The sequence below is a fragment of the Lygodium microphyllum genome, chromosome 5, assembly GCF_053477565.2.
Source record: "Lygodium microphyllum isolate KBCC chromosome 5, Lygodium_microphyllum_v1.1.10, whole genome shotgun sequence".
NCBI classification, from domain to species: domain Eukaryota; kingdom Viridiplantae; phylum Streptophyta; class Polypodiopsida; order Schizaeales; family Lygodiaceae; genus Lygodium; species Lygodium microphyllum.
The window spans coordinates 156,591,441-156,606,125 of NC_141139.1; the positions used below are offsets into that span (position 1 = coordinate 156,591,441).

The 14,685-nt window shown below is 40.8% G+C and overlaps 2 protein-coding genes across 3 annotated transcripts; both read right to left on the minus strand.

Moving 5' to 3' along the window:
- Positions 1 to 203: 203 nt before the first annotated feature.
- Positions 204 to 2,701, minus strand: LOC148036579 (uncharacterized). 2 transcript variants are annotated; one of them, XR_015690956.1, is made up of 4 exons: positions 2,135 to 2,701; positions 1,478 to 1,640; positions 805 to 1,069; positions 204 to 689 (listed from the first exon to the last, which is right to left on the minus strand). XR_015690956.1 is itself a non-coding variant. In XM_087678569.1 (3 exons), the coding sequence occupies exons 1-3, from the start codon at positions 2,343 to 2,345 to the stop codon at positions 877 to 879; spliced, it is 567 nt and encodes a 188-aa protein (XP_087534695.1). In that variant the 5' UTR covers positions 2,346 to 2,698; the 3' UTR covers positions 204 to 876. The 2 variants fall into 2 exon arrangements, 1 of the variants encoding a protein (XP_087534695.1); XM_087678569.1 differs by having other exon boundaries at positions 204 to 1,069; positions 2,135 to 2,698.
- A 3,932-nt stretch (positions 2,702 to 6,633) lies between these two features.
- LOC148036580 (uncharacterized) lies at positions 6,634 to 8,033 on the minus strand. Its single transcript, XM_087678949.1, has 3 exons — positions 7,732 to 8,033; positions 6,848 to 6,988; positions 6,634 to 6,733 (listed from the first exon to the last, which is right to left on the minus strand). Exons 1-3 carry the CDS (start codon positions 8,031 to 8,033, stop codon positions 6,634 to 6,636), a joined length of 543 nt encoding a protein of 180 aa, XP_087535075.1.
- Between the last annotated feature and the right edge of the window lie 6,652 nt (positions 8,034 to 14,685).

Here is a 14,685-nt window from a genome sequence, read left to right on the forward strand (position 1 = left end):
ATAAACTGTGGCAGATATAAATAGGATTGACAGACAGAACAGGCAGACCTGATCATCAGTCCACCCAGCTGATGTGGCTACCCAAAAGCTGAAAGTAAGATGGCCCTACTGCCACATGACCTAAGTGGCAAATGCACCCATTGATCATAAGCATGCAGTGTGAACAGACTCAAGTACTGGACTGGTGCAAAGGCACTCTAATCTCCACCTAATCAAGATGACTGACACATGAGAATAAATTAAAGATTGAAACAGTGATAGAGCTCCTGAAGTCCTCACCTGACTCAGACTGAGGCTCACAAAGCAGGAGATGTACACAGAAGAAGACAATGTACAACATGTCTGCTAGAGTAGCATCCAAGGAATCTTTCAGCACCTTTTTAATTCTGTATGTACAAATGAAGACTTGTAAACCTGTGGGACATGGATCCCTCTCAATCCAGTACTTTACATGAGAAATACCAGGAACATAAATGGTTGATCTATACATGTGTAGATGGATAAATAGGTGCTATGCAGCTATGAACATATTACTGCATGATGGTCCTCCTGAATAGCTCCTTTGGGCACACACCTCAAGCTGTGTGCAGACAAAAAATCACCTGGTAGTAGTATACATACTGTAGAAGTCTTGTGCACATTATAGAAGGCTGTTGCTCCAGACTGCAAGAAACTCTTCCTGCCAAGATCTATCAGCAGCAATGTATGGTTTAGCCAAAAGCAGCTGGAGAAATGTACCATCATTCTTATATCTGTAAGTTCGGCATCAATCAGGGCTGCTTCTTGGAGACCCTAACGACATACCTTCTATCATCCCGAAGAAATGTAAACAGCCAGTAATCATATTTTGAAAGTACGGGAGTGACAAAACCTTCTCTATAAAGGCTTTCCATCCACATAGAGTAACTTTGATTTCTTCCTGCTCATGTTCTTCTCAACTGAATCAAAGGCCAACTTCGTGTTGAAAAGAAATTGGTCCCACACAGCCCCTGTGTCCTCTTTATCCGGCAATGCACAGTCTTTCTTTGCTTTCAGCAATAACTGATCCCATGCAGCTCCTGCTTCATCTCTGCAAAATGGACAACAATCATTTTATTAGCATACCAAAGGGAAGGCTTTGCCAACATTCAATCTTTCTACGTTCATTTCTTTTATTAAATAACTTAACAGTAGCACTTAGGCAAAACCAGACTTCCTCACCATTCATCTAAATTAGAGACCACTGACAGCAAAGACTTCAGAGACAAACTAGTATGCATAAAAGCGACCATATCCATGCCAAATGCTTCTGCAAACACCCAGGAATGAAATATGCACATGTGCAGCCCAAATTTTTTTATTCAACTACCACGGACATGTGGCAGGAATGGTAGCCAATGGAAGACACTATAATGACAAGCAAACTATGAACTACCATGAAACAAGCAGAAACAGTAACGAAACTCCAGAGGCAGCAATGAATAAGTGTCTCGATTACCTGTGTTTACCAGAAGCTGCGCTAGGCAGATTGCAGTGCTCACCATTCTCATCATAGGCCCACCCTTTACCCAATCCATAACCAAAGCCCACTCCTATTCCAAAGCCTGCACCAAACCCTATACCCAGCTGCAAACCAGGCAGCCCAAATCCAAAACCAGCCCCTGCCAATGCAAAGAAAGATGACATATTATACAAGAAATAGAGAAGAGACTGTGTACTAAGGATAAAATTTCACTTTCAAATTTCAAACTATTCTGCTTAATAGCAATTATGTCTGCAGCAAGCTTTTGTAGAACACCTATGATTACTGCACCAATACTCCACAGAAGTAGGCATGTGTAATCCACCCTTGATTCAATTGCCAACAAGGCCTCAGAGCATTAGTCTGACAATTGAAATAATGGGATTGAACAAACGACTATTCTTTTAATGGCCGTTTTGTCTGCAACAATCTTGTTTAGAAGAGGTAGATTTCATCTATAATCAGTAAGCTACCCCATTACAGAAGTAGGCGTAGGTGATCTAATCTTTGACCCAATTACCAAGAGGCATCAGTCTGATAGAATTGAATCAATGGATACAACCAATAGAACATTCATTCTTGCAGCCCAACGTTCGTAGAAAAAAACATGAATCAGGGCAATCCTGCACCCACCTCCGACAAGGCCGATGCCAAAGCCGAAGCCGAAGCCAGCTCCGATGCCGAAGCCGGGGCCTAGTCTGCCCAAGTCTGCAGAGTACATTGTGGGGAGCTTCCATAGGATCCACAGGAGCTTGGACAGAGGGGGCCAGTTCCAGGACCTGGCCCTGTCTTTGCCATCTCCAAGAGCCTCAAGCTTGTCAGGAGGCTGTCCTGAGCTGTCCATGGTGGTTGGAGAGGGGAAAGGGATAAAAGCCAATGATGACAGAAGATGAAGCAGAGCAGGAGGAGCAAGATAGCAGGGTCTTTCTCTTGTGTGCCCTTTTGTGTGTTGTGGCTCTGATGGGGAGGGGGATTGAAGGTCAGAGACTCTAGAGGGGAGGTCATGGCCAGGAAGCCTTGGCTGGGCATCAATCAAATTGGCATATTCTCCACACCTTGAGTTCACCCTTTGGAAATGGTGTGGACTCTACCCCCATGAGAGTAAATGGGCTTGTGCTTAGTTTTTGACAGGAAAGGCCATAGAAATGGGCTTGTGAAAACAAACATCTAACACAAGCAACCCAACTAAAGCAAGTTGCAAGGAAGATAGGTTTAATCTAAATGGGCTTGTGTTTGGATTTTTGATAGGAAGGCAATTCTAGTGAGGGTAAAATGGACTTGTGAAAACAATAAAAGAACACATTGTGGAAACATACAAAAGCAAACAAGCATTGGCTTTACCAAACTTTAAAGAACTCTAGATTCTTGCATGTGGGATGGCATGGCTAGCTTGATAAGTAGGGTCCATCAACACCTCCTCAAAGCCAGGATGACAACTCCTCACAAGAAATAAGACATGAAGATCTAGCAAGTTGTCTTTGTGCAAAGGATTGTTCTCTTCTCTTTTAGGCCCTATTTTAAAACTTCTCGTTGCCTTTGCCTAGCATTGGAGACTTGCATTTGGGTTGTACAAAAGTAGCACCTCACACCCTTGTGCCTTTGCTAAGGATGAAACAATAAAACAACAAAACAATATGGTAGTATACTTTGGCTTTAACCCAAAGACAAATCCACTATAAAACATTTATGAACATGTCTTGCATGTGCTAAACTTACTTGTTTTTAATAATGTGTTGATTGTATTAAGTGCTAAACTTCTTCCTTGTTACAAACATATATTGCATCCTAAATATATGAGTTGGTCATTGGTGGCTTGACTTGTCATGTATATTGATTGTGTCTTCCACGCCATATGTCATGCTATAGAAAATATTGTTAGACAATAAAATAAAACACATCATGAAAAGTTTTAAGTTTGATGGGCTCATAGCCTCTAACATTCTAACCATGTTATTTATGCTTAACCCAAAAATGGATGACGGAGGAGGCAGAGTAGATAAAGATCGTTGTTGTATTGCATCAGTAATTAGTTAGGGTGCCCAATCTATAAGAATGTGTTGTTAGCTTGTGGGAGATGTGTTTGTTTAGATTTCTTCTTGAAAAGACAATCATAACCACATTAAGCTATGAGAGCAACCACATCAAGCTAGTCTTCTTGCTCTACCTTAGCACCATCATCATGCGGTTAACCACATTAAGCTAGTCTTGCTCAACCTTAGCATCATCATGTGTTGAGAGGCTTTGGTAAGGAATAAAGGATGACAATAAAAAGATGTACAACTAAAGTGATATCATGAGGCTACTCAAAATAGGTACAAAGGAGGTGCCTGGAGCTATTGAAAAGCGTAAGTACCTTGAGATTGTTGAGCTATTGTCAAACTTTAAATAGAAAGGGCAAGTTTGTCATAAGTGGTTGGAGAAGTGTTGACCCTATATAGTAGCACCATGAGCATGTGGAAACACATGCATAAGGGGGCACATACATAGAGTTGTTTAGGTTAGGGAGCAAGTGTACATGGTAGAACACTGAAATTGTGTCAAAAGGTTTCTTCATGAGCTTATGATTAAACATCAAATGAATGCAATCATCATGGCTTGGAGATTAGTTTCAACACCAATGAAAGTACAAATGATAAACATTATTATAAAGTTACTCTAGAAGGCATGAGGCAAATAGGGCATTGTTGTATTAGTGCTTGTGGTATGGTATGTCACATTTAAGTCTCAATCTCAATCTTAATTGATCTCCATGGGTGGATATCATGTGCACAAACACTTACATGAATACTATTCCTTATTTGGTATTTTCCACACTAGAGAAAGGGTGACACCTAGTATGGCAAGGAAGCTTAGATGATCAAATATTTATTGAGCTTATTGTTATGTGGCCAAGTCAATTATCCTACAACCTACTTACATCTTCATTGAGATGATCAAATATTTATTGAGCTTGACACCTAGTATAGCAAGGAAGCTTAGATGATCAAATATTTCTTAAGCTTGTTGCTATGTGGTCAAGTCAATTATCCTATAGACTACTTACTTCTTCATTGAGATGACATGTTTGTGGTACTCATTAAAAAATCAAGAAAATGACACTTACATTTCAATAGCATTCATCCCATTTGTGAGATGACATTTCAAGATAATGTAATGTAAGCTCCTCGCCAACTTTTCCTTAAGTTCATGCTTTGTATATTCAAGAAACACATGGTTTTTGCCTAAGGACTATTTCAAAACTAAAGGACAAAGTCGATTGCACTTAGAATCTAGGTCACTTTCCTTTTTATAGCAATTATGTGTGGTGAATACATAAACCAAATGTATGGCTTCCAAATTCACCATGTAAAATGAGGTTATAAAATGTTTTGTTTTTATAGAAGAGGGTCTCTTTCTATTGAACCTCACATTATCCAATTTAACATTCGAACTTGCCGTGCTATTGCACTGCAACTTTGCTCAATAATCCATTTCTCCTCTTTCTCCCTCCTATTTCCCCTCTCCATTTCCAATATGATTTATTTCTCTCTCTCTCTCTCTCTCTCTCTCTCTCTCTCTCTCTCTCTCCAATTCTCTCTAAGCACCCTCTCTCTCTATCTCTCTCTCACACACACACCAAACTTAAAACTAAAATTAGTTTAAAACCAATGTAACACAAAATGCCAGACATAGAAACAATCTCTTCCATGCACCATACTTACAAACATTCCTCTCGACATCAGTGTAAGCAATCATATGCTTGCACACGCGATAATTAGAAACAACAACGTAATACTAAAATGGGTCATAATCGAGACAAAGACCAAGTACCACAAAAAGAATTTCTATAAGAGACCTAGTGAAAACGAAGCCACAAAGGCCAAGTATAAGGTGCGCAAGTGTTTTTAAGCACCATAGGCAAATGGCCGATGCCAACAAAAAAAGACAATGTCTCTAAGATGCCTAATAGAAACAAAGCTTCCTCTTCTTTGAGTAATTATTAACAAAATCTTCCTCGTTGAGCAAAACATGAGAAGGCGAAGCCAGGAATGATCCCATAGTTTCCATTGGTAATCTCATGGGCAATGCAACGGTCCTACCACTTGCATTGGAACAAAAATCACAATATAAGTATGTGGAACAACAATGTTACACTAAAATGGGTCATAATTGAGACAAAGACCAAGCACCACAAAAAGAAGTTCTATAAGAGACCTAGTCAAAATGAAGCCACAAAGGCCAAGTATAAGGCAATGATATGTTTCCAAGTACCATAGGCAAATGGCCGATGCTGACAAAAAAAGACAATGTCTCCAAGATGCCTAATGGAAAGAAAGCTTCCTTTTCTTTGAGGAATCATTAACAAAATCCTCCTCCTTGAGCAAAATATGTGAAGGTGAAGTAGGGAACGATCCCACAGTTTCCATTGGTAATCGCATGGGTGATGCAACGGTCCTATCTCTCTCTTTACCACCTGCATTAGAATAAAAATTACAATATAAGTACATGGAACAACTAACAAAGATCATTCCATCCCAACAATAATAATACTTGGTCGAACATTTGTGAACTACTCCGTAGGTACTGACAAACGTTGATGCAGAGTCACAAAACAACCCAAATCTTTGAACCCATACTTGAACCAATGCCTCGGTATCTTATCAGTATGAGAGTGTTGAAATCTCTTCTTATGGTCAACCTCATACATATGCACTCGAAAACATTGCATGTATCCACAATGTACAACTTTAATAAAAACTGGGAGCTTGATGTCGATATTAACATCATCATATAAATGCTCGATGACCCTTGCAAGTGTCCTTCTTATGATATCATCAGGAGCTACAGTGAGTAATGTGCAATGTAGCTCCTTTTGATAGTTAGAAGCTGGGTAATAGTGCCACTCTAGGGTAGGCATCTGCAAAAGTTAAATGACTAGTGAAATATGAAAAAATTATACTTCTAAGAGAGTATATGCCAACCAAACAGGGCATAGAGAGCAATTCACATATATGCAAAACCAGCGTCCCTGCATGGTCATCAATAACTATATCTCCACAAAGAAAGCAACAAAGAGCAATTCACATATATGCAAAACCAGTGTCCCTACATGGTCGTCAATAACTACATCTCCGCAAAGAAAGCAATGCACATTATTGCACCTTTCGAAGAACATCCTTGTATAAAATGTTTGTGGTCATATCCCCATCCTCTTCACCAAATAGCACTTTCACACCATGAGAAGATATTACCCTTGAAAATGCAACATACAGCTGACCATGTGTAAATACTGGTGCCTTTAGATAAAGCCCAACAATGGACAAAGTCTGCCCCTATGACTTGTTGATTGTCATAGCAAATGCCAACCGGATGGGAAACTGACTCCGCTTCATAGTAAATGGCAATTGTGTAGCATTTGAAACAAAAGTAATCCGAGGAATAAAAACTCGTTCACCCACATTCACCCCTATTATTATCTGAGCATCTATCACTTTCCTATTGAAAGCTCTACATATCAATCGCATACCATTACACATACCCCTTCCTGGATTTAGGTTTCTAAGAAGAATAATAGGTGCATTTATCTTCAGCGGCAATAAATGAGGAGGAAATCCACCTCCAAGGTCCAATGTATTTAAATACTCAACAGAGTACAAAAATGAGTCATCAGTCTCTACAATTGAATCTACACTATAATACTGCCTGACCTCCCCTGGCATTAGTTGCAATGTACGATCATTCAAAGTAGCCACCTCTGTATTCCGCGAGAAAAGTATAGCCTGCTCACTAAAATACGACGTGTAGTCACCCACATTGGACACGTCACTGTAGATACTATCAATCAGTGTTTCGATAGACTACCCTTTTAATACCATGCTAGGTGGAGCACACAACTTATCACAACTTTTGGTAACACCCACTCCATTCCCTATTCCTTGAATCCAACATATGAATCCATTGTCCACCACACTACCAGTTTTCGACACTAGCATATTGCCAGATAGCCTTAGCACCCTTATGTAATGCCACAAATCAAAGCAACACAATGCAGCATTAACAATATCCTCACGTGTTTCCTTAACCACAACCAGCAAGACCTGTCTAAATCCCCCCCAAACAAAACAACATTTCCACCAAATGGCTTATCACAGCTCATAACATCTCTTAGAGTTCTATCAACCGCTTCGAAGGCATATCGATGGGTCATAGGAGTCTCATCCCACAAAATAAGGCTCGTTTGTCTCAATAACTGAGCAAGGTCACTTTGAACAGAAATATTGCAAGTGGATCGATTATTTAATTCTAATGGGATTCTAAATCGTGAGTGAGCTGTGCGACCACCTGGCAAAAGCAAGGCAGCAATGCCACATGATGCTGTTGCCAACGCTATATGACCGCCACTGCGCACCTTCGCAAGTAAACATTTGTATAGGAAAGTCTTCCCAGGCCCACCAGGGCCATCCAAAAAGAATACATCCCTAGTACTTGTATCAATAGCATCCATGACTGCACTAAAGGCAATTCTTTGTCCTTCATTCAACATTCCCTCCATGGATTCAAAAACCCTATTCTGTTCGGATATGCTGTATGCATATTCATCTTGCAAAAGAGGGTTAGCATGCAGTTGTGAGTTTGGTTGATGAGATTCAGGCAACCCATCAAAATCACGGAGTCTTCATCCTACATGACGTAAAAGGTCTTGTAGGTGCAACAAAGCCATGTTAGATGCCTCATGCTGCAGAACACCAAGAGAGGCGTGCACATGCTGTAGCTGTAATCTATACATGATATCCTCTACCATTGGCATAAAAAATCTTTCCCATAGATGGCCACGCGGAACTGGCTCACAAAAGACCAAAATTGCAACAAACAAAGTTCGGAGTTGAGCACTAGTTTGCACAGAGGCAGCTTCTTCTAAGCACACAACATATTCATCATCGCTCTCCAGCATGCCCCTTGCAATGCAAGCATCCCTAAAAGTATCGTAGATCACACTATCAATAGTACGCAAGTATTCAAAAGAAGTACATCCCCGACACTCTGTTAAAAGCTTCCGCAAATAGTAGAGCTCACCATAGGTAGGTGCCACAAAATACATCCGACCACATGTATTCCCATGCTTCCTTCTAGTCCACATCTTATGTCATGCATTCCACACCCAATACAATGGAAAGTCCTGATAGCGAATAGTCCTAGCCTCTGGATGAATGCGGTTGCACACAAGCCATTCAGTAAGAGTAGTTTTCTGGAGGTCTTCATTCCGCACAACACCTGGTATACTATCTATATCCCGAAACACCACATAGTTCTCACCAGGTAAGTGTACCTGCAAATGTTGTATATCAGGATTTTCATCGTGCCATGCATAATCATAGATCTGCCAACATGCCTCAAAGGCAAAAACATATTGTGCATCCAAATAACTTTGTATCTTGTCCACCTTGCGAACATTGCCACCATTCCGGACAGAATCAACCCCAATAAAAAAATTTACGGTTGCACGATCATGCCCCTTGTACACATACTTATACAAATACTTAACAGCCGCAATTGTCAAGCACACCTCCACATTTATGTGTGCATTGTATTTCTTACTCAAGAATGGATTATATGGAACAATCCATTGATTATCAATAACATTACCATTTATGATCATGAAGTTTCCATCATCTCGTCTTCGATAAATGGGATAGCCAAAACTATCAACCGTTGTCATGCCCACTAATTTTCGCGGGTAATCTTTAGTACATCTACCCTTGTCCATACAGGGACTCTTCGGATTCAATCCTCCGCAAGGGCCATGAATATTGCACTTTGAAATTGTCTCAAATAAGGCTAGAAACTTAACTCCATTGGGCAACTCAGCACAAACCAGTCTATATAGTGACATGCTTCAGAAGGTTTAAAAGACGGCTCTAAAATTAGCAATGTATGAGAATGTGGTAGCCTCCTCTTTTGGAATTCAATCACAGTAACATAGCTTGCAACCTTTCCAAAGAGATCCTTCCGCAACAGCGTATACATTAAATCAGCTTGCTTTTTATGAAACACGCGTGCAGTCAAATCCGGACGGTCATAAGCACTTTGCCTAGGCAATAAAACATTAGTTATCTCCAACCACTTTGGATTGCATGTCATTGTTATAAAAATGTCAAGTTTTCCCTTACATAGCACTATAGCCATGGCATCCTGATATAATTGATACATGTGCCTTTGCCCTTCTGTGAATGACGACCGTAAAACTATCCTCTTGCCAACAGAGGCACCAACAATCTGCATTGGCCCATCATCGTTTTCCCCCACTTTGTCTGCCAAGCCTTTGTAGGCCTCTGATCGCAATACTGATTGATTCTGGCGGCACCAAGTTAACCTGCACTGCTCTATACTACAATAAGCATCAATAATAAATTGTTGCAATAGTCGACCAGCACGCAATATGCACACCTCAGTATCTTCGCGCACTTGAAGACGGAATGCATAAAACTGCATTTGGGTAACACAATTTTTGTTGGACAATTCATATATGTTAACAGGAACACTAACATTACTGTAGGGAACCTTTACATGCCAACCATTATCTCCCATAGGAAAAAGAAGGACATATAGCATTGGCATATATGCTCTATGCAAGTTTGAAATAGCAACACATCGACCTCCCCGAGTGTAAACATGAATATCCCGACGATCAAGAGTACCCTCGTCACCTTGCCCTGGCATGATAGCTGCAACCTTAGTTGCTACAGGAGCAGAGTATTGTTTACTGGTTCTTTGAACACCAAAAATACTCATTCTTAGTTCTTGCATGGGATTATTTTGCAATTGCAAACCCACTAACCTAAAAGCATGTGCATATATGTTGTGTCCATGCATTATACCTTGAAGCTCCCCTAGCAAATTTGGTAATAAATCATGCATAACCCACAGCCTATTAAGCAACTCATGCTCGGTATCATAAACATATAGTTGTGCAAATCTTGGCCTTTCTTGACGCTACACATCAGGAAGCAAAGTACCTACACGGTGATAAACATAGCCGTGCACTCTAAAAGTGTAACCATTCCCAATAACAGGTAGCTCATCAACATTAGCTCCGAGCGATACAAATGCAAGAGCATTGTTGTATGCTCGTATGTTGTTTTTAAATATCCTACTCTGAGGGTGCATACCATGCAACAAATCATGCAATGGTTGTGGTGGATGTTGCAATAGTGGCAACACTACTTTTCTATTTCTACAACAATGCCTTCCAAACAAAATCGACCCTTGCACTCGAGTCTCGCATCTCCACAACTTAGATGAACACCTTTCACACACCACACAAAGACTCCCCATGGAATGCACATTCGGCTCTTGAAATAGTAGTATTGACGTTGTTGGGTGAATGTCTGTTGCAAGCAAAGCATTTAAAATGGAGCACAATCCACCACTTTGGGGATCAAAAACATCAATATTATGAACACGTGACTCATTAGCCCCATGAAATTTTCCACATTGTGGTGATTTTCAAAATCTAAACCAACATGATGTTTAACTCACTCATTATCCCCATTTACAAATTCCACACGGCGAGCCACACTCTCACAAACCACTCCACTAAGATTTCCCCCATGTTGGCACTTAGACATTGAAACATTATTAACGTGTGACTCGAAAATCACATGATTAAGACCACTGCAACCACCCACTGATGGCAAAGCATTCGTCAAATACACACCAAATTGTTGTGGGGCTTGAAATCCCCTAATGGTTCTATCCGGTGATGGCGAAACATTAGCCACATCTATACCAAACTGTGGTTGGCCTAGTTCATGATGACCACTTAGAATCTCCTAATGGAATGTCAGGTTTTCAATATCTCTATGAATGGATCTACCACGATCTAAAATCCTTTTCCGAGCCTTGATTATAGCAACCTGTCGTCGCTCATACCTCATGGATGTAAGCATGTCCCTACAAACACGCAACACATAGTCTCTGCCAGTTGCTCGATACGAACACCCCATATTGATCAGTTGGCCACAAAACCTGTTATCAGCATATAGACACATGTAATATTTAAATATCTAAATATTAAGATTAAATATCAAGACACAAAACCACTGCCATCGTATTTGAGTTAGTGCCTACAACCCAGTTGATGTATCTGTCTACAAAGATGCTGCGCTCGCCCATTAGACAAAGAGAGAGAGAGATAGAGAGAGTTTTTCCTAATTCACAATCCTTCTTTGGCAATTCACAACCACAATAAATAACTTGGCATATGAGGGAAGATTAGATGTGTTTGCTGATTACTCAGTGATGGAGTAAAATCTGGAAGGATCAAATGAAATCAACAAATAATGATTAAAGCTTCAATCAAAGGAAAATTAAAGATTAAAGCAAATCAAAACCTGGTGAGGAGGATCCGATATGGATTGTTGGTAGATGAGCTGATGAAAGAAAAGAGTTGCGCCCACGGAAAGGATGGTTAGAACTGTTCTGTCCGGTGGGCATAATCATTAGAAGTGCTCTGCCCCTGCTTTTTGTTATTGTTCCTGCCAAGGCTGTCACAGAGAGAGGGGAGGGTCCTGGCCTTGAGGCTAACCCAGGTTAATGAAAAGGGAACCCTGCAACCCCAAATATCTAATCGAGTAATAGTCAATGCTTACCCTGAGTCGCCTCAGAGTGAGAGAGCTCCTTTATCCTCTACTGAATGATGATCCATCTGGTAGTGAGACATCATCCAATGATGAATCTAAAGAGGGGTCCACTACAGAGGATATTTATCAGATAACTCTAAATGAGCCGATAGAGCCACAAGATAGGATAAGAGATGCGGATGTGATTGAGTTGGACCTTGGTACACCGAATGATTCACGGCCAATTAAATTAGGTTCCATGCTCAGTTCAGCAAAAGGGGAGGACTATGTGTCCTTGATTCAAGAGTTCCGCAATATCTTTGCTTGGAGTTATGATGAGCTGAGAGGTATTCCTCCTAGCTTGGCTGTTCATACTATTCCTGTAAAAGAAGGCAGTCGTCCTGTGCATCAAAAGGTAAGGCATATGCCTTTTGAATTGAGGGACAGGCTATTTGAGGAGTTACAGAAGTTAAGGAAAGCTGGTTTAATCTTCCCTGTACAACACACAGAATGGTGTTCGCCAGTTGTCATCAGGAAGAAGAAAAATAACCAGATCTGACTATGTGTAGATTTTAGAGAGCTGAATAAGTAGACGGTTAAGGATTACTACCTGTTGCCATTTATTGACCAGATTTTGGATCAATTAGTGGGTAGGGAAATATATTCGTTTATGGATTACTTTGCAGGATATAACCAGATGGCAATTGCAGAAGAGGACAAGTTGAAAACAACTTTCATTACTGTCTTTGGTACTTTTGTGTACCATGTGATGGCCTTTGGATTGTGCAATGCACCTGGATCATGGCAACAAACAGCAGACAAGACCTTTGGTGACATCTCCCCAGATGAGTTGAAAGTATTTATCGATGACCTAGGGGCTTATGGGCTATTAACCCATGGAAGTGTGTCTTTGGAGTGCCTTATGGGCTATTGCAAGGCCATGTAGTTAGTTCAGTAGGGATCGCAATCAACCGACCCTGAAAAGATCAAGGTTATAGTCACTATGAGTCCACCATGCACTCCGAAAGAGGTACATAGCTTTATGTCATCGATAGGGTACTATCAGAGGTTTATAAATGCCTTGGCAGAAAGGACGTTGCCATTAATGAACTTATTATCCTTTAGCTGTCTATTTGTATGGAGCGACCCTTGTAAGGTAGCTTTCGAGGATGTGAAATAGGAGCTAGTAAAAGCACCAGTTTTAAAAGCACCTAAGAGAGGTGAAGTATTTTACATATTTTTAGCAGCCACCATACATAGTATCAGCTGCTATTTAGCCCAAATCTGGGAGGAAAAGTGGTATCATCCGATAGCTTTTGCTAGTCGAAAATTAGGCATATCAGAAATTAACTACACCTACATGGAGAAGTTGTGCCTTGCGATGGTCTTTGCGACTAAAAAATTCAGGCACTACATCCTCTATGAGAAGGTAGTTTTCTATACGAAGGCGAAAGGGCTTAGATTGCTTATGAACAAGCTACAATTGTGCCTGATCGTCTGGCAAAGTGGTTAATCGCTTTGCAGGAGTTTGATTATGAGATTAAGAGTAAGCCACCGAGGTTGCAGGGGATTGTGGAATGCCTTATGGATTTCAGGGAGCCGAAAGAGACTTTGGCTAAAGGAAGTGATCTTGAAGAAATGTTTAAAATTGATACAGCTTCTATCCCATCTTGGTATGCTGCTATCATGCATTATCTATCAATGGGAGAGACTGTGGCTGGTTTATCAAAAACTGAAAAGAGGAAAATCAGACAACAGGCTTTGAAGTTTTCCTTGATCGCAGGAACACTATATCGACAGGGTGTTGATGATATCTACCATCGATGTGTGATGCCTGACGAGGTTCCTTTCATCTTGGAGGAGTGCCATGACTCTGCGTGTGGAGGGCACTTTGCTGGGCACAGAAAGCTTTAAGAGTTGGATATTGGTGGCCGTCCATCTTCCAAGATTCCTTTGAGTACGTTAAGAGATGTGATACATGTCAAAGACATGACAGTAGAGAGAATAGGAAGCGCCCACTTATGCCTATTATGGCTATCCTTCCATTTGAGAAGTGGGGCATTGACTTTGTGGGTGAATTTCAAAGTGTTGATGTGTACATGGAACGTGAGTGTCCAGTCTGGGGCTCGTAGTATCGGTGCGGTGGTTAGAGCCTTTTTTAGTTCCTCATATGGCACTGGCATTCCACGATCCATTTGAATACAATTAATAGCTTGTATAGAGGTCTAGCAATCAATGCGTAGTTTAACACAAACCATCAATAGTACTCGGTATGTCCTAAGAAGCACTGAACACCCTTGTAATTAGCTAGGGGTGGAAGATCGACAATGACCTTGATCTTGGAGGAATCTGTGGTGGCAATGCCATTCTTTGACACCATGTGTCCTATGATACATCCATGCTTCACCCAAAACTGGCATTTCAAGGGGTTCAATGAGAGGCGATATAGTCGACATCATTCAAAGACTGCTTGGTGGAGCCTGCCTAAGTGTTCTCGCCAAGCATAGTGAACGCACAAGTCATCCACAAAGACTTCTAACTCCTTCCTCAGCATGCCTTTGAATATTGTACACATAAGTCATTTTA